Source organism: Sarcophilus harrisii, chromosome 5 (genome assembly GCF_902635505.1).
Source record: "Sarcophilus harrisii chromosome 5, mSarHar1.11, whole genome shotgun sequence".
In the NCBI taxonomy this organism is placed as follows: Eukaryota; Metazoa; Chordata; class Mammalia; order Dasyuromorphia; family Dasyuridae; genus Sarcophilus; species Sarcophilus harrisii.
This window is the reverse complement of record NC_045430.1, coordinates 25,157,918-25,178,544: the sequence shown is the minus strand read 5'-3', so window position 1 is coordinate 25,178,544 and position 20,627 is coordinate 25,157,918. Positions and strand designations below refer to the sequence as shown.

The 20,627-nt window shown below is 36.6% G+C and overlaps 1 protein-coding gene across 2 annotated transcripts in view; it reads left to right on the top strand.

Moving 5' to 3' along the window:
• Window positions 1–18,610, top strand: part of SLC17A8 (solute carrier family 17 member 8) — a 53,224-nt gene extending 34,614 nt beyond the window's left edge. The window contains exons 6-12 of one of the 2 annotated variants that reach the window (XM_003771063.2): window positions 3,474–3,560; window positions 4,464–4,603; window positions 4,724–4,873; window positions 7,382–7,514; window positions 11,965–12,075; window positions 16,984–17,111; window positions 17,859–18,610. In XM_003771063.2, the coding sequence (XP_003771111.1) occupies window positions 3,474–3,560; window positions 4,464–4,603; window positions 4,724–4,873; window positions 7,382–7,514; window positions 11,965–12,075; window positions 16,984–17,111; window positions 17,859–18,203 (1,094 nt within the window). In that variant the 3' untranslated portion in view covers window positions 18,204–18,610. The remainder of the gene's footprint in view (window positions 1–3,473; window positions 3,561–4,463; window positions 4,604–4,723; window positions 4,874–7,381; window positions 7,515–11,964; window positions 12,076–16,983; window positions 17,112–17,858) is intronic. The other variant, XM_031938373.1, reaches the window with a different exon arrangement.
• Window positions 18,611–20,627: the final 2,017 nt, after the last annotated feature.

The window sequence follows — 20,627 nt, the reverse complement described above, 5'->3', positions numbered from 1 at the left end:
CTCCCCCTTTCTACTAGGACCTTTTTGTGATTAAGAAGGGTTCATCATTCTTGCTAAGACTTGTTCCTTTACCTGTGCTTTTGAGTCTCTTCTGGGACCTTAGTGGTCTTGGTGGTAAGAAGATCAGGGTTCAAATGTGATCTCAGGTACAAAATAGCTGTGTGATCTTGAGAAAGTCTAGCTCTTTGATTTTCTTCCTCTTCTGTAAAATGAAAGGTTAGATGTGATGGTTTCCCACATCCTTCTAACTTTTAACCAACAATTAATCATTTAATAAAGAGTTAATCAATAATCAATACTTTAATAATAATTTAATCAATAATTGATCTTTTTGTCATAGTTGTATAATCCTAGAAAAGTCATTCAATCTTATGAGACCTCAGTTTCCTCATGAGGGATGAACTAGATAGCCTCCATAACCCTTTGTAGCTCAAAGATTATGATCTGATGATATAGCTGTGATATTGGTCAAATTACTTATCTTCTCAGTTTCCTTATTTTCCTGTATGTGAAGCCTTTAAAGTCCCTTCCAGATTAAAAACTACAATCTATGACTAATTAATTATGATATATTAATAATAATAATAGACAAAAGCCTTTGAGCTGGAACAAAGGTAATTATTAATTTGTTGCTTTATCAATTATCATAGAATTTGATTTGAGATTAGGATAGAGATTGAACCAACAGATACAGATTTGAGATGAATTGAAATAAGAGGTTAGAGTTATGGAAGGTAGAAGGAAGCACTGAGTAAGAAGAGCAATTTGCTTCTAATTGCTGTTGACTCTCCTAAAGCCCGCTACTTCTTATCCACGGTCAAGGGTAAATCTCAGATTAGAGTTTTTCAATTGAGTTAATATTTATTGGAAGTTCACTTGATGCCCCTCACCAGACTAGGAATTATGGGATTAGAGAGCACCAAAATTAGTCAATGCCTTGTAAAATTTATAATCATGTCTAGACATGATAAACGGCCACAATAGATAAGTATTTACCAGATTAAACAGGTTCTAGTGTAAAGAATACTAATATTGGAGGGAGGAATTTGATAAAGTCGATTAGGGCCCTGGGTCAGCAATCAAGAAAACCTGAGTTCAAGACCGTCCCGATAATTTACTTCCTTGCTGTGTGATGACTTAAGAAAAGTAACAACCTCTTGTGTCTCAGCTTTCTCTTCCTCATTGGCTCTCTCTATGGATCTTTATAAGTACAAATCTACAAGTTAATAAATCCTGGTTCTGCCACTTAATAGCTGTGTGACCTTAAACAAGTTCCCTAATTACCGTGTGCCTGAGGAAGTTGAAGTTTATGGTCTCCAAAGTGCCTTCCAACTATATGATTCTAAGAACATTAATAACATCCACAATTTGGAGCAGCTAGGTCATTCAGTAGATTCAACACCAGCCTTAGAGTCAAGAACACCTAAATTCAAATCCAGTCTCAAATACTTATTAGCTTAATCCTAATTGCCTCTCCCCTAAAAATAATACTCAAAATATATATAGCATTTTAATATTTGCAAAGTGTTTTACCAGTGTTTTCTCATTTGGTCTTTACCTTAACATTAGAAGGGAAGTACATTATTATCTTCATTTTACAGATGAAGAAATGGGTATAGGTATAGAGAGCTATAGACTTGGAAATGTGTTTAAAAGTATTGCACATGTTTACACTATATCCTATTGCTTGCTATCTAGGAGAGGGAGAGGTAAGAGGAAGAAAATATTTAGAACACAAAGTCTTACAAAAGTGAATGTTGAAAACTATTTTATATGGATTTGGAAAATTAAAATACTATCAAGAAAAAAAATTAAAAATAGAAAGTAAAGTTAAAAAATAGGTCATAGAAGGAAGAGATGGATGGGTCTTGCTAGAGCATTAGGAGTAGAACAGTTGCCATTAAAAGGATTGGGAAGTAATCCTGAATATCCAAAGCTTCACCCCTCTGAAAGCCGGTACAGAGTTTCTCTCACTGGCATAGTGCACTAATCGTGGTTCTGGACTTTCTCCTCTCTCATTCTCCCTGTCTCTCCCCTGTTCCCAGTTAGAAGTGAGGCTGGTCTATCCATGATTAATCAGAATCTTTTCATGGAGCCCTTATTTACATACACCAAGGTTCTGCCAAATACCCTTTAGAAAATGGGACTCAAGGTTTATGGAATAGCAAAGGTCATGCATGATAAGGAGGTGGCTCTCCGGAAGACTAGGAGGTAATGGGGTTACTGTACAGCTATGATCTGTGAGCCTTAAGTGTGAAACTAGCAAAAAATTATATGTATAAATATGTACATGTATATTTTATTGTTGTTTTGTTGATTAGTCATGTCTGATTCTTTATCACCCCATCTGAGGTTTTCTTGACAAAGATACTGGAATGGTTGGTCATTTCCTTCACCAGCTCCTTTATAGATGAGGAAACTGAGGCAAAAAGGGTTAAGTGACTTGCTCAGGCTCACACAATTAGTACATATGTCTGAAGATAAATTTGGATTCAAGTCTTCTTGATTCTAGGCCCAAAGCTCTATCCATTACACCATCTATATATATATATATATATATATATATATATATATATATATATATGTGTGTGTGTGTGTGTGTGTGTGTGTGTGTGTGTGTGTGTGTATTGAAATAAATTTAATTTAACATAGTTCTCTGGGCCCCTTTCTAAGCTCCCTTCTCTCCTGTGTATTTTTCTAAAATGTTTCTAAACATTTTCAGTATCCAGTGCGACCCTAAGTAGGTGACTTAACCTCTCTGAAATTTAAGTTCCTTATTAGCATACTAAAGTTACAAATATTTCTACTACTGATCTTATAGGATAACCATGACAAAATGTAAGCTTCGGGGTAGGGATTGTGTTTTCTTTTTCTTTGAATCTTCAGAATTTGGTATAGTGTCTAACCCATCATGGGCTCTTAATAAATGCTTGTTTATTGATTAATACAACTTTTAACGTGTCGATTTAAATTAACAATGTGATCTTTTGCTCATATCTTCTTCTGAAATTACTTTTTTAAAATTTTATTTTATTTTAGTTTTTTTGCTGAGGCAGTCGGGGTTAAGTGACTTGCCCGAGGTCACACAGCTAGTAAGTGTTAAGTGTCTGAGGTCAAATTTGAACTCGGGTCCTCCTGACTTCAGGGCTGGTGCTCTGTCCACTATATCACCTAGCTGCCCCTTCTGAACTTCCTTTTGCTTTCTTCTGTGTATTCTTAAAATGTTCATTTGACATTTTCATTTCTTTTCTTCCTTCCAAACAATTTTTTCTTCATGACATGAATGGTATTTGAAAGAAATACTGGTCTTCCATTCCCGGAATTCTTCTTTAATGGTGTCACGAGAGTTGGCGTGTTCTCCAGTCTTGTTATTCAAAATTCAACATGGCCTTGTGTTTATCTGACCTGTCTCTGCAGAGCTAGAAGCTAATATTTTAGATGGTCAATATTTCTCATGGTTCTCTCATTCCCAGGTTCATATGCTGGGGCAGTGGTTGCCATGCCATTGGCTGGAGTATTAGTGCAGTATATTGGATGGTCCTCGGTCTTTTATATTTATGGTGAGTTATTTTACTTCACGAGTTTATCCTGTTGACTCAGAGAGATAACATTTTACTTTACTTGGTGTTTGTCTAAGATTACACTCTTGGAAAATAAGAACAAGAAAAAAAATCAGTACAGAAATGGAATAAATAAATTATACAAAAAAAGACAGTTTAAAATTTTGTATTTTATGTATCAAAATGGGCGTTTTGAAATGAATTCAGAAATATTTTTATTTAACTGTCACTAAAAATGAACATGATGAACAAGTCACTTAGTTCTGTTTGCATCAGTTTCCACATCTATAAAATGAACTGGAGAAGGAAATGGCAAGTCACTCCAGTATATTTACCAAGAAAATCCCAAATGGGATGAAAATAGTCAGACATGGCTGAACAACAATATAAGAACCAAATTTGGAACACTAGTAGCCTGGGAGGTCTTTGCTTTCATAGAGAGAGACAGAGAGATAAACAGACAGACAGATACACACAAAGAAAAATAGAGACAGAGAGAGACAGAGAGACTGAGACAAGCAGAGGCAGACACAGAGAGACACACAGAAAAAGAGGGAGGAAGGGAGAGAGAGAGTCAGAAAGGGAGAGAGAGGGAGAAAAGGAGAGTAAGAGAGAGAGGGAGAGAGAGAGAGAGAGATGGAGAGAGAGGAAAGGAGGGAGGGAGGAAAGGAAGGAATGAGAAAGGAAAGGAGGGAGGAAAGAAGCCTCTTTTTGGAGCTACTGGCAGTGGCTTCTTCTTTCCTGTCCCATAAATCAGTTGTCTTGGTTGCTTGCAATTGTGCAAAATTGTTTGGGGCTATTGAAAGGTGTTTTCAAATTTGAATATTTAAGAGAGGTGGAAGTAAATAAGAAGTGAGCATTATTCTGTGCCGGTGAGCAGACCATCATTGTTTCCCCACACAGGGATGTTTGGGATTATTTGGTATATGTTTTGGTTGCTGCATGCCTATGAGTGCCCTGCTTCTCACCCAACTATCTCCGAGGAAGAGCGCACCTACATAGAGACAAGTATAGGAGAAGGTGCCAACCTAGTCAGTCTAGAGGTAAGTATCCTTCAGCATCAGCCTCTGGCTTCTTCTCCATAAGAATTTTCCCTAGTTGCTACTTAGCTCCCTTGAGAGTGAATCTTCCTCATCAAAAACTTCATGATTTTTCTTTTCTAGAAATTTAATACACCTTGGAAACGGTTTTTCACATCAATGCCCGTTTATGCCATCATTGTGGCCAACTTTTGTCGGAGTTGGACCTTCTATTTATTGTTGATCAGTCAGCCTGCTTACTTTGAAGAAGTCTTTGGCTTTGCAATAAGCAAGGTAAATGCAAGTGTACCTTATCAGATTCTAGTAAATGCTTTTGGGAACCATTTGTAGCAGATTTGGGACACCTGTGAATTACCCATTTTAGCAGCTTATTTTCTCACCCTCTCCCTTGGCTGTCTAGACTGGATATGTCTGTCCACCCTCAGGCCCTGTTCCTCTTGTTTGGTATGGTGGAAAAAGTTCTGAATTTGGGTCTAGAAGATCTGGATTCAGATCTCAGACCTTCTGCTTCTCTGGCTATGAGACTGAGTAAATCGTCTAAACACTTCAAGTTTCATTTTCCTAATCTGTAAAATGGGTATAATAATTTCTGTATCATCCTCACCAGGTTGTCATGAGACTCTAATGAGATATGTGCTTTTTCAATCCCAAAGCACATAAATGTTATCTATGGTTTGGTTAAGTGGAAAGATTTCAAATTACAGGACTGCGGCTCAAATCCCCACTCTGTGATGTACTATCTTCATGACTCCTGGGCACATTTACTTAGTTCCTTTGGGCCTCAGCTTCCTTATCTGTAAGAGGGAAATTTTACATTAGATGCTCTCTAGCTTGAAATCTATGACACTTTGTGGTGGCACTGGGATGGCCCTTGAAGGAAGAGAAAGATTTCAATAGAAGCAGAGGGCAAGGAGTGTGCTCCTTGTCAAGGAGTTCACACACTGTACAAAAGTATGAAGGTGAGAAGAAATATATAAGTTTGGGGACTTTTTATTGATATCTTTTGTTATTATGTGACCTACACGTCTCCATGTATTATTCCCTCCTCCCCTTCCTAGAGAAATGATACCAGAGTAGGTAATACCAAAAAAAAAGGGGGGGGGAATAGAAATATTCTACAATCTTAGCCAACATATCAAAAAGTCTGATGTTATATGCAATGCTCTACTCTTATGATCTCCTATCTCTGCAAAGTAGTGGGGGAAGAAACTTTCTCAAACCTCCTCTTTGGGAGGTTTGGGTCACTATAATTTTGTGTACTCATTTTCTATTCTTTTGTTGTTCTTTCTTTTGTAATCTTCATTTATATCAAAATTTCTTAAACTGTGGATTACAACCCGATATGAAGCTGTGTAACTGAATGGGAGGGGTCATGAAAAATTTGACAACAGTAAAAAGTACTGAATGTTCCACCAAGATTTAATAAACAAGGACATCCATCTTAACAGTATGCAAATTTGCTTTCTTTTTTTAATAAGTGGTAAAATTATAAAGAATTGCTTTAAAATAAATTTCTTTATGATTTATTATCAGTAAATGTTTGATTTGCATATTTATTTTATATATCTATATACCCAGGATTGTATAAAAATTTCTCGGGCAAAAAGGAGTCACGAGTGGAAAAGATTTAAGAAACTCTGATATATTTCATTTTCTTAGCTCTGTGTACTTCATTCTGAATCAAGTCATATATATCTTCCCCTACTACTCTATATTCATCCCATTCATCATTTCTTACAACACAGCAAAATTCCCTTAATAACTATAGCTAATAATAATAACTAGCATTTATATAGTGTTTATTATGTATCAGCCACTGCGCTAAGCAATTATTATTCACATTTTTTATTTCATTTAATCCTCACAATGAACTAGGGAAGTAGATGCTATTAATTTTTGCAGGTTTTACAGATGAGAAAAGTGAGGCAAGCAGAAATAAGAGTCAGATTTGAACTTAATTCTTCCTGACTCCTGGCCCAGTAATTTAGCCACTGCTTCACCTGCCATTACGTTCATGGATCACAGTTCTTTTAGCCTTTCATCATTCAATGTTCTACTATTGTGTTTCTAGTTCTTTGCTAAAGAGTAGTTCTAAGTTTGTTGCTGCTGTTACTGTTGTTGTTATTGTTCCTGCCTAACAGTGGAGTCTGATTTACATTTCCACAACTAAAGAAATACAGGACAATTAGCTAGCCCAATTCTGAATCAAGTCATATATATCTTCCCCTACTACTCTATATTCATCCCATTCATCATTTCTTACAACACAGCAAAATTCCCTTAATAACTATAGCTAATAATAATAACTAGCATTTATATAGTGTTTATTATGTATCAGCCACTGCGCTAAGCAATTATTATTCACATTTTTTATTTCATTTAATCCTCACAATGAACTAGGGAAGTAGATGCTATTAATTTTTGCAGGTTTTACAGATGAGAAAAGTGAGGCAAGCAGAAATAAGAGTCAGATTTGAACTTAATTCTTCCTGACTCCTGGCCCAGTAATTTAGCCACTGCTTCACCTGCCATTACGTTCATGGATCACAGTTCTTTTAGCCTTTCATCATTCAATGTTCTACTATTGTGTTTCTAGTTCTTTGCTAAAGAGTAGTTCTAAGTTTGTTGCTGCTGTTACTGTTGTTGTTATTGTTCCTGCCTAACAGTGGAGTCTGATTTACATTTCCACAACTAAAGAAATACAGGACAATTAGCTAGCCCAATGATAAAGAAGGTAGACAAAAATATGAGTAATTAATTATTATTAATTTTTAATTCCAGGTGGGTCTTTTGTCTGCAGTCCCACATATGGTCATGACAATCATTGTGCCCATTGGAGGACAGTTGGCTGATTATTTAAGAAGTAGAAAGATTTTAACAACAACAGCTGTACGCAAAATCATGAATTGTGGAGGTATTGTGAATCTTTGAGCTGTTTTATGCAACTTTTGTGGGATGAAAATTAATCTTAAATATCAAACATTATGGAATTTATATAATAAATAGTAATAAATCTATTTAATAGTTGGTAATTGTAGGCCTGAAATGAAAGCCATCTCTTTATCGGCAGTGATGCTAAATGAATATGTGTGTAGACCATTAATATCCCAAGATCTTTTCCATACAAACTAATGACTCTGCAGTATCACTCTACCCAGGTGCCCTTTAAGGTCATGGGATTATATGATCTATGTTGTGCCAGGGGGTAAAGCTATGGAGAAAGAATCTATCTGAACTAGATGGATCAATCCTAATAAGGAGTTTTATCTTGTGATGTTCTTTAGAGGAATTTAAATTTTTTTTTTTTGGCAAGGCAATTGGGGTTAAGTGACCTGCCCAAGATCACACAGCTAGTAAAGTATCAAGTGCAGACACTTGAGATTGGATTTGTATTCAGGGCTTCTTGACTCCAGGGATGATGCTCCTGGATCCACATTATAAACCTTTTTTTTTTTTTTTTTTTTTTTTTTTTTTTTACTGATAACTGTTTCTGACTCTATAAAGATCTGGGCCCTCCTCCATCTCTTCTCACAGGCAAGCAATAGTTATTTTGTTATTGTTGTCATTGTTGTTCAGGCATGTCTGCCTCTTCATCACCCCATTGGGGTTTTCTTGGCAAAGATATTAGAATGGTTTGCCATTTTCTTCTCCAGCTCATTTTACAGATGGGGAAACTGAGGCAAGTAGGGTTAAGTGACTTGCTCAGGGTTACTCAACTAGCATCCAAGGTAAGATTTGAACTCTTGCCTTTTTGACTCTAGGACCCATTCTATTCATGCCCTGAAACAATAGTTAAAGCAATGTCTGCTTAGAACAAACAGGACACTCTAGAGCAAATTGCTTCCTCTTGTCTTATGTTCAGAGACATAACTAGGATAGGGTGACTAGTGCCTTGCCCTAGAGCCCTGAATTTGGAAGATGCTAAAGGCAATTCTAATGTTCCAGGAAGATAAGAACAGAGCTTAGTAAAATATTTAGTTATAATAGGAAAATACCAAGATAGTGGGCTAGAGCGATCTCTCCTCTGTCCTTCTCCTTTCCCCCTGCTCTTTCAGTAGCTTTTTTGTTCAGGTGTGTCAGTTTCTTTGTATTTCTCTCAACCGAGACTGCCTTTCAAGTAATTCGTCCCAAGAAATTTCTGGTTACTTGACCAAGGTAAAACAAAATAAAAGAACTAATAATGACTCTCCATGTCTTCCAGCTTGGGGTGGTGATAATTATAACAATATAAATGCTATACAATTTTAATGCCAAATAAAAGTTTAAGTTTATTTCCATCCAAGGCTATTGGAATTGCCCTGAATTGCCACTATATTGTGGAGAAGAACCAAGCCCATCACACTTAATCATCACATATCTTATTGTTATTATATACAATGTTCTCTTGGTTCTACTCACTTCACTCAGCAGAGAAATGCTATTATTATTCCCATTTTTAAGATAAGAACACCGAGGCTGGGAGAGAGTAGATGAATTGTCCAGAATCACACAGATAATACCTAAGGTAGGATTTGTAGACAAATCTTCCTGATCTCAAATATAACACTCTATCCACCATACCTGCTGAATTTTAATAGAGCGCTTCTTGTTTAAACACTCTGAGTAGTTTCCTTGCTCTTTCTCCAATGAACACGGGCATTTCATATGGAATTTTAACAAGTACATTGAGTAGACCTCTGCATATTGAACTAGAAAGACCTGTGATCCTGGACAAGTCACTTCACTTTTTGCCTCAGTTTCCTTAACTGTAAAATGGGGGTAAATAGTACCTACCTCGTACGGTTCTTGTGATAATCAAATGAAAGAACATAAAGTTCCTTTAAATTTTGAAGTGATATATATTGTTGTTATTGTTGCTTTTAAATAAATATAGCCTTGGTTCTCTTGAGTCAGCTTGAAGCTTTTTCAGTCTAAATTGGGATTTTCACCATCAAATGGCAAAAACTCTAAAGTTTCCATTTTATTCTTGGTTCTAATTTCATTTGATGAGTCTCTCCCTTAATTTTTTCTCAGTTCTCTGAGTTTTTCACCCTACAGTTAAAGACCATCCAGTCTCAATGGAAATGTAGTTCTCAACATCTGTTTATGACAAGACAAGTAGACACAAATAGACAAGTTGATAACCTGCTTTTGAAAACTTAGTTAACCATCCTACAGAAACTCATGTTGGGTTTTTGCTTCTTGGAGTTTTTTTTTTTCAGGTCTAATGATGTATCAGCTCCCTCCCCCTATTGATTTTCACACAATTGCTAGAGCTGAGAATTAACCTACTCAAGAAATTCCAGCTTTAGGTCTTAGAGGGATAGGGCTGTGAACAGATGTGTTTGATTGTACATTGACTGAGGCAGCTGGAGGAAGATGGAAGTGGAGAATAAAATCTTTTGGGTAACCTTCATGTTAAAAGAAAAAATATGAAGTTCCAAAAAGATGATCTCTTCCAACACACATGGAAGCAGAATTTAAAGCACTGACCATTTTATTTTAAATATAGCATACATATTCCTTGATGGATCCATGGAGATACATATGGAAAGTGTTATGGTGCAATACAGTCAGAATTCTAGAATAAGTAGTCTGAAACAGACCCCAAAAAGACATTAATTTCTTTGGTCAAGTATATGTATATTCTAGTAGTCATAGGCAGTAACTCACCCCTTCCTGAGAAATCTTTATTATCCATTCTAGTTAAAAGTTCTTTCTTTTGATAATATAAATCCATTTTATTGAATATTAACCCCAATTTCATTTTGTCCTAGCCTCAAAATTAGTGGGAAGGCAGCATGATATTGTGGAAAGAGGACTGGTTTTGAGTCAAAAGATTAGAGTTTGAATCTTGGTTCTGCTATTTGCTGACTTTGGATATATTATTTCACTCCAGTTTCTTTATCTTTAAAAAGATGGGGACTGGGCTAGATGACCTTTAAGGTTTCTGAATCTATGATCCTATGGTTCCAAGTTTTTTCACCTTTTGAACTTCAGTTTCCTCATCTGTCATTTAACAGAAGAAATTGGACTAAATGGTCTCTAAGGTCCCTTCCAGATCTGAATTCTTTGAGGTGATGTATCTTGTTGGACTTTATATCACATTTATATGATATATATATATGCATGAAGACGAGGGCCACTCCAAGTACCTAAATTAGTGAACTGGAAAGAATCATTCTGTATTAGTTTCCCTTTCTGAAGCAGGAAGAATGTGACAAAATGGATTAAAAATTGACCTCAGAGTTGTGATTTTTTTCAAGATAATCTGGGTTAAATGATTAGTCTGAGGTCATACGGCTGGTGTTTGTGACTAAGGTGAGATTTTAATTATAATGGATAGTAAAGACTTTTCAAGAAGGGGTGAGTTGTTAACTTTGATTATAAGAATATACCACTACTTGACAAAAATTACAGAAAGTGGTGTCCTTTTGGGGTTCATTTCAGGCCATTTATTCTAGAATGGAAGATTTTGATTTCCATTTCTCCCTTCCTCTCTCCCTTTCCCAAGAAGGCAATCATAATAAACACATTTCCACATTAGTCATGTTGAGAAAAAAGAATCAGAACAAAAGGAAAAACCAACTTGTGGTGTGTGTGTATGTGTGTGTGTTTAAAGAAGTGACTGATATTCCTTATTTTAGTTTCTCCATCCTCCAATTCATCCTTCCCAATAGTGTCGAATTAAGTCTGATCCCAGCATTCCTCTGCTTAAAATCCTTCAGTGGTACCATCTTAGTAAGTTTGAAGAGTCTTCTCTCCAGTTCTCCTGGCTAAGATGGGCTATATAAGGTAGAATTGAATATTGTGATGAATATTGTGGTCACATTGGTGTGTGTTTCTTTCTTTCTCTCTCTCTCTCTCTCTCTCTCTCTCTCTCTCTCTCTCTCTCTCTCTCTCTCTCTTTCTCTCTCTCCTTTTTTTTTTTTCCTGAGGCAATTAGGGTTAAGTAATTTGCCCAGGGTCACACAGTTAGGAAGTGTTAAATGTCTGAGGCCAGATTTGAATTCAGTTTCTCCTAACTTCAAGGCTAGTGCTTTATCTACTGCACCACCTAGCTATCCCTATATTGACTCTTATAAAACAAAATCTTGATGGAATGGAACATTGATAAAAGTGTTCATACCAGCAAATCACAGAATTGAAGTATGAATACTTAACATTTAAAAATTGAATAACTATGAAGATTATGAAGTTATGAATTTATGAAGACTGGTATGTTCCTGGAATACATATGGGATGTTATAATGTATCGGAGTTTATGAATCATATGCAGGAATTGTGTGGGCATATTAATATGGGGGCTTGAGGACAATCCATACTTAGATTACTTGGAATAAAATGAAATTTACCCACCCCCTCCTTTTTTTTTCCATTTGCAGGTTTTGGCATGGAAGCCACCTTACTCTTAGTGGTTGGTTTCTCTCACACCAAAGGTGTGGCCATCTCCTTCCTAGTGCTGGCTGTAGGATTCAGTGGCTTTGCAATTTCAGGTAAAATATTAGGTCTATGGGGGGCTGGGTGGGAGGGCTTTGTTTGGAGCAACATCCTTTGTGATATCATTGATGATAGCTTGAAGATCTAAGAGAGTGGGAACTCAACAGAAGACTTGCATAGTCTTCATTTCCAGTTATATTAGAAAATAATTCATTTGAAAAAGATCTCGTCAGTCTTAATGGACTTCAGACTTAATATGAGTCAACAGCATAACATGACAGCCAAAAACTGAAATATGATGTGAGGCCATAATCATATGTCCTTTTGGGGTTCATTTCAGGCCATTTATTCTAGAATGGAAGATTTTGATTTCCATTTCTCCCTTCCTCTCTCCCTTTCCCACAAGATATGAGAAGGGCAGGTGACCTCAATAGTCACAAATAGGATATTGGTATTGGAGAGAGAAAGATATGGATTTAAATCCTATTTTAAACACTAGGTATATGAATGTGGACATTTAACTTCTCTAGACCTCAGTTTCCAGACCTGTAATATAAGAAAGTAAGGTAGAATTGATGGTCTCCAAACTATAAATCTAGGATTTGATGACATCAGTTGCTTGAGAAAAATCATCCTCCAAGATCCCCAACAAGTTTCCAGTCTCTGCCTGAAGACTTCCAAAGGGAAATTTACCCCTTCTAGAGATAATCTTCTTCGAATATTGGACAACTCTCATCGTTACAGTGTTTTTCTTAACATCAAGCCTAAATCAATCTCTTTTAGACTTTCACCTGCTGCCCCTGCTTCTCCCCTCCTGGTGGAATAAACCAAATTTAATCCCTCCCCACATGACAGAGAGTAGTTATGGGCCCCTTGAGTCTTCTCCCCCAGCTAAACAATCTTATTTCCTTCTGCTAAATTGTTGACATATAGTGAGGGAGGGTAATAGCTTCACATTATTCTGCCCAAGTCTGATCACACTGATATAATTAAGTCCAGTTCTGAACATTAAGTTTCAAAGAGACACTGACAAGCTGATAGGTGTCCAGGGAAGCATAGTCAGCATGATAAGGGAACTTGAAAATGATTAAGGTACTGGATAGGGTGATTTCCTCAGTGTTTGGTCCATAATAGATATATAATAAATAGCCCTTGATCAGTCGATCAATTATTTGATTAATTCTGAGGTTCACTTCCAGTTCCAAGTCTGTGATTTGTAGATTGAAGGAATTAGGGAAAAAGTAAAGATGTTCAGAGATAAGTTTTATAAAATGGATCATCGTTTTGTTTTATCTTCAAAGATTTGAAAAGTGATCACAAGAAAGAAGATTCAGACTTGGTCTGCTTAATCAGCCAGGGCAAAATTAACCAAGATTTGTAGATTTTCAGAAAGTCAGGTTTGATAATATAAGGAAAAATTTCCTGATAATTAGAGTTGTCCCAAAATGAAACAATCTGCTTTGGAGAGTAGTGAGTTCTCAAGCTTAATAAACGTCCACTGAAGGAAGAGACGGTGAGTTGGGTGATCTCTGAGGTCTCTTCCACCTTTCGGATGCTATGAAAAGCCGAATGACGTAAATAGCCTCTCACTTCATGATAACTTAGTAACACAGTGAAGATTCATTTCCTGTGTTCAAAGATATCAATTTGTTCGTGTTTTTGGCACTAAGAAGCCTGAATTACATAGAATTATAATGGGGGGTTGGGGGGACTAGCACAGCTTCAGAGCTGAATGGAATCTATCAATATGTAGTAGAACAGGTCAGGCTTGGTTTGGAAAGGTGTCTTGATCAGAAATAGAGATGTGGCAAGTTTAAGGGCAGATGAACAGCTAGAAATTAGGGCAAGATGGAATAGAGCCTTCAAGTGACTGGACATATAAAATTAAAGGAGACATGTCTGTAACAGAGGGAAGGGAGTATAAGAAGACTAGGTTCAGAGTCTGTCTCAGGCACTAACAAGTTTTGTGACCCAGGTCAACTGGGTAGCCTGGTTGATACCTAGAGTGCTTGATCTGTGGTTGGGAAAATTGGAGTTCACATCTTGACTTAGATTTTTACTTATTAACTCTGTGACCTAAGCAAGTCATTTAACCTTGCTCAGCCTTAGTTTCCTCATCTGTAAAATGGATAATACCATCTACTTAATTCACTTGGTACATCTAGCTATCTAAAATACACATCTGTAATATTTAATAATTTAATTATCATTATAAACCAACAAATTATATTAATAATTTAATAAAATTTAATTTAATAATATGTTATAATAATAAAATCCATACACATACCCATATATATATATACATACACATCTATATATGTATACACACATGTATATACACTTTCCAAATTTTAAAGTGCTATATAAGCGTTAGCTATTATTATTAATTACTTTGTAACTTCTAGGGTCCTCATTATTAACTACTTTGTAACTTCTAGGGTCCCCAAACTCTTTTCTGGATTTCCAAAATTTAAAGTATTATATGAGTGTTAGCTATTATTTTATTACTCTGTAACTTTTAGGATCCTTAAGCACTTCTCTAGGATTCCAAACTTTAAAGTATTATATGAGTTCATTCTTCTTATTATTACTATGTAACTTGTATGATCCTCCATGACTTTTCTGAGATTCCAAATTTAAAAGCTTTATTTAAGTGTTTGCTATTAAGATCCTCAACTTTCTGGAATTATAAATGATAGAGGAGGGGTTCTAATCTTTTTGCGTGTGTCACGGACCCCTTTTGGCAGCCTGGTGAAGTCTATGCACTTTTCAGAATTATGGTTTTAGCTGTACAAAATAAAATATAGAGAGAATTATAAAGGAAAGAAATTATTAAAAGATGCACTTTTGTCCCCCATTCAAGTTCATGTCCATGCCCAAGTTCACGTATTCTCAGAAATCTATCCTCAGACTCTTTGGCAGTGTCTGGACTCCATGTTAAGAACTCTTGTTTTAGATGGTTTGTGATTTGTTTCAGAATTCACTATAAGGATAAAATTGTATGTCCTTGATGTACATTTATGATTGTCAAATGGGATGTGAGGGAAAAGGAGATGGGGCCATTTTAGGAGACACTCCACAAATAGACTTCTGATAGATAGGACAGGATGAAGGCCGTTCCATGAAGGATCTGGAAGTTCCTCTGTGTAAGGAATGCCTGGTATAGGAAATCATTCATTCATGTTGATTGCATCTATGACAAATCTTGAGAGTGATTCTAACCAGTCAGGATACATCCTGGAACTGTAGGCTCAGGAGGCAAAAGATGAGAGTTTAAATCCCATTTCTGATAATTATTGTCCATATAACTGTGGACAACAAATCATATAATCTTCCCAAGCCTCAGTTTCCTCATCTGTAAAATGAAGGGACTGATTAAACTAGCTATGGTTTAGAACCTTATGGTTCTAAATCTATGACCCTGCATTATACTCATGGTCAGTCAGCCAGTAAGGATTAGAGGTAGAATTAGAACCCAGATTTCCTTAATGCTAAGTCTGGCACTCAACATAAAACAACTGCAGTGTTTTGATGACAGAAATAGATTCTTAGCCTATGAAAAGGGGTGGGGTTCTTAGCAATCATTCACCCAACCTCACTTTTTCATGTATATGACGGTGCTGAGGTTCAGAAAATGACTTGCCCAAGATTATACAGATAATAAATGAGATAGCTGAGACTGGAACTCAACTTATTGAGTTACCCACTCTAATTCTCTCATAGCTGGTAAGGGGACAGGTCCGGGCCATATTCAACCAAATATTTATCAGCCTCTCTGGGTTACTAATGGTTTAATCTCCTTCAAGCTCCAGAGGATATGCTACTAAAATCTCAAAGACTTTCTTTGTATTATCTCCAACTAAAAGCAAATGCACAGTCTTTGTATCTGAGCATAATGCTTGACAATCATATTAATTGCTTTTTATCTCTGGGCTCTTTTCTAATAAAGTGTTTATCACATCCCAATCAGGCGGTAGGTATAATTAATCTGACTGCTGTTTTATATTCTGGTTGTCTGGTACTTTGGCACACTGACATAAAAGAGGAGGTGTGCTTAATAAAAAAAATAGAGAGATTGGTGGGAGTGGGGGAAAATTTCTTAAAATTCTCCAGAAACAGAGGTCAAAAAAGAAAATCCCAAATAGGGAGACAGAAAAATGATTTTCCCCTCATACATTTTTAGGCATTATGGATAAATTGACCAAATTTTTTTAAAGTAAAAAAATTTCAAATTTTTTCAGAATCCTGATACCCTGAAACTTTAGCATGTATGAAAGCATAGATATCAGATCAAATTTTTGGAAGACAGAAAGTTTATTTAATATTTAATAAGCACCTACTTTGTGCTCACACTTTACAAATATTATTTCGTTTGATCCTCACAACAACATTGAAGTAGTTGCTATTATTAGCCCCATTTTACAGTTTAGGAAACTGATACAGAAAGAAAGAACATTAACAAGCTAGAACACATCCAGATGAGGACAGTCTGGACAACGAGGTGGTAAGGGACCATAAAATATAGGCTCTGCTTGAAAGAAGTGCAAATATTTGACTTGGAGAAGACAATGACATTTAGAAAAAATTCTTTTTCAAGTAGTTGAAAGTCATGTGGGATGAATGAATGAATGAGTGAAAAAGCCATGGATTGTGTACTTACTATATATCTAGCTAGTTGGTGTCTGAGGTGGGATTCAAACTCATATCTTTTTGACTCAAGTCCAACATTCTAGCCATTATACCACTATACCACCAGCTCTCAATTCAAGGTATTCAAAAATGAACTGGCTCTAGAAGTTGCAGGTTCTCTTCTTGGGATGTATGACACAAATGAGAATGACCTTTTGTTGAGTCTAGGGGTCAAGTGATTCTTGGCCAGGGAATCCAACTCAGATTCTAGATTTCCTTGAGTGTTTGACCTCATCTAGAAAAGTGACTTTAATGTGTTGATTTTGTCCTAGGATTTAACGTTAACCACTTGGATATTGCCCCACGCTATGCGAGCATTCTCATGGGGATCTCCAATGGTGTGGGGACCCTTTCTGGAATGGTTTGCCCTCTTATTGTTGGTGCAATGACTAAGCACAAGGTGAGTGCTCTTTGTAAAAGACACCAATGGACCTTCTTTTTATTGTTATCCTTGGGTTGGGAAACAAGATGGGAACATGAGAAAACCACCAGAGTGAGAGCCAGAAGACCTGGATTCTAGTCCCAGTTCTGTCACTTAATCAGCCCTCTTATCTGATCCTGTTTGTCAACTAAAGGGAGCAGACTTCTCAGCTCCTAGAAACCAATATAATTTAATAGAGTATTAGACTTGGATTCAGGGATACCTGGGTCACTTATTAGCTCTGTAACTTTGGCAAGTCACATGACTTTTCTATGCCTCGGTTTCCTGGTCTGAAAAGTGAGAGTATTGGACTCAATGACCACTAAGCTAAGGCCCTTTTCTAGCTCTCCTAATTATGATATGAATCTTGGTCCACCCAAGTCAACCCTGTTTTCTCTATAGCTTCTTGTTCATCACTTAGAGCAAAAACTTCTTAAACACGACCCATATGGGGTTGTATAACAGAATGTGGGGATTGCAAAATTATGATTTATTATCAGAAAATATTTGATTTGTGACCTATTTTATATACCTATATACTGGGGTTATATAAAAATTTCTTGGATGAGAAGGGGTCATGAGTGAAAAAAGTTTAAGAAGTCCTGCATACAGTTTCTTCTGCCATTGACAAATTGAGTGAACAGCAAGGAAAGCAGAAGCTATTTTTAATGGGTTCTTTTTGTTTCTGGCTTGAAATATCTAACAATGTTTAATGTAATTGTTTAGACCCGGGAAGAATGGCAGAATGTCTTCCTCATAGCTGCTCTGGTACACTACAGTGGCGTGATCTTCTATGGTGTCTTTGCTTCCGGGGAGAAACAGGAATGGGCAGATCCAGAGAATCTCTGTGAGGAAAAGTGTGGCATTATTGACCAAGATGAGTTGGTGGAAGAGATGGAACTGAACCACGGGACTTTTGTTTGTCCGAGGAAAAAAATGTCCTATGGGGCAACCGCTCAGAATAGTGAAATCCAGCGAAATGAATGGAGGGGGCAGAGGGGACTGATGATGGATGAGGAAGAGCAATCATCCTATCAGTATGAAGGGGAATACTTCCCAGACACGTCCTAGTGTAAGAAAATGCCCAGTTGTTTCAGCATTCCAGGCCTCCGTGTACCATGAAACCAGACATTGTAGTATCCATAGCTATTGCTTCCTCCCTAGCAGATCTTGCCAAGACATTGAGTGCTATAGGATGAAAAGAAAAGACATGGGACCCCATGTTTGATGAAGAGGCAACAATGGTGTGGGACGCTACAGATCTGCTCTCATTTGCTGAGTTAGAGAGATGTGGAGTTGAGTCCTACTTCTAACACATACTGGCTCTGTGACCCTGGACAAATCATTCAATCATTTTCTAGGAATTTTCTTAGATTTTAAGGTGCAAAGCCAGTATCCATCCCCATTGGTAGAGATTTCCTAATAGGTGCTCCTTATGCTAATGAAATCATAAGTCTATTCCAGTATTTATTTAGGCGATAGATTAGCCACTTTCCTTCTTTTCTTACTTTCCTCCTTCAAGTTCCTTTCTTCCTTTTTTAATTTTTCCCTTTTCTTTTTCTTCTTTCCTTCCTTCCTCCTCCCTCCCTTTTTCCCTCCTTTCTCTTCCTTCCTTGCTTCTTTCCTTCCTTCTTCTTATAGTCTAATTTATCCCCCAAATAAACATGACATTATGTAAATATACATTTATATGCATAGGGTGTCTCAAAAGTCTTAGTACAGTTTTAAACTTTAATAGTTTCTAACTTTACTGAGATTTGGGGGACACTATCATTATGTAGGAGGTAGGTTTATTTTCCTCTTCTTACCAATAACCCCATTTATTTCGAGAATAGATTGGTTTCTCCTCACTGGAAATGTTTAACAAACTCTGGATGACTTCTTGTTGAATTTCTTGCAGAATGCCTTCTTGGTCCAGTAGAAATTGGACAAATTGACCTCAGAGGCTTCTTCTCCACCTCTGAGATGAGGTATTTCCCTGGGTATTTGGGCTACTATATCAAAATGTGACTTTGAGATACTGTTTTTGTTCAGGGATTTAATCTATCTACTAAATTGGTTTGGGATTCAATTCCCCTAGCTTAGGTTGATGGCAAAGGGTTAGCTGATATACTAGAAGTGAACTCTTGGTTGGTAGGACTCATAATTAGTAAGAGTGTTGTAGGTGTAGAGGGGTCAGATAGAATCCAGATTCAGATGCTTATGTAGCAAGGGAGATTTATCAGTCTAGGAAACCAATTGCCCGTGAAACTGAGCATTACTCAGTGTTGGTAAGAACCAACGCTCAGATATCCTGCCAACTTTACCTCTTCATTATCTCAAGGATGTAACAAAAAGAAAAGGACTCCGATTAAACTGAGCTTCTTGACATCAGGGAATTTTTTTTTATTTTTCTTTGTATCCGAAGTGCTTGGCATAGTGTCTGGCACATAGTAGGAACTTGATAAATGTTTATTGATTGGGCAGATAGCCACCTATAGATGTTTAGAAAAAAAAAGAAAAGTAAGTGAATTTTTATAAGTGGATTTGACATGGTGAGTGACAAATTTATATTCTGTCTTAGGTGGGATGCTTCTTAAAATCCTCCCACTTTTTATTTTATTTCTTCAATCTGTTCTGCTGGTAGTTGAACAGAAGATCTGATGGAAAAAGCAAAATCCCATATGAAGCATCTAATACTTTTGTCCATAACAATGCTGATTTGAAGATTAAGGATTGATTTCTAAAATAAAAGATATGGTCTAATTTAAATCAGTGAGCTATCATTAAAAGAATACTGTGTATCCAGCAGTGGGGAAGGAGAGACACTTATGAAAACAGTCAGGATGGCCCAATTGTGTGCAGATAAATATGGAAATGTGGAATGTGAAATCAATATGGGGATACAGAAAAATTGCAGTGCTAATAATCGAGGGAATCTGTAGAGATCTCATATAGGAGGAAGAAACAAAACCCCAATTTTCAAGGGAATTTTAAAGATACGGCAAACATATTACATTAATTAGTTATGAAAAGATGTTAGTCATCTTGGGAAATATTAACTGATCCTTTTTCTAGAAACATGTGTGATGTCTATGATTTGACACAGAACTGTGATCTCACCATGTGTAAGTATTATTTCCTGAATTACCAATTGTGACCTGGCTATGCTTTCTTATCCTGTTCACCTCTTGTCCATGTCTGGTTAATTGCCCCTCACCCCCAACATGATGGAGGCTTTCACCCATGGAGAACTTATAAGGCAATAAAATAAGATATTCTATCTAATGTCTCTTGTAAGCAGTGTTGACATGAAGAGGAGTATTATTTTAAAAACAGACCTTTTATGTCTACTGTTAATTAAAACGACATTTCTATTTTCCAAAGAAAATTCTAATCGTGAGGGGCCAAAGGTGAAGTTTACCTTTAGTTCAGAATTTAACCTGTTCAGTGTTTCTGGTCCCTGTATTGAACCAAAGGAAACAGCATGTTTTGAAGAAAATATTTTTGACATAC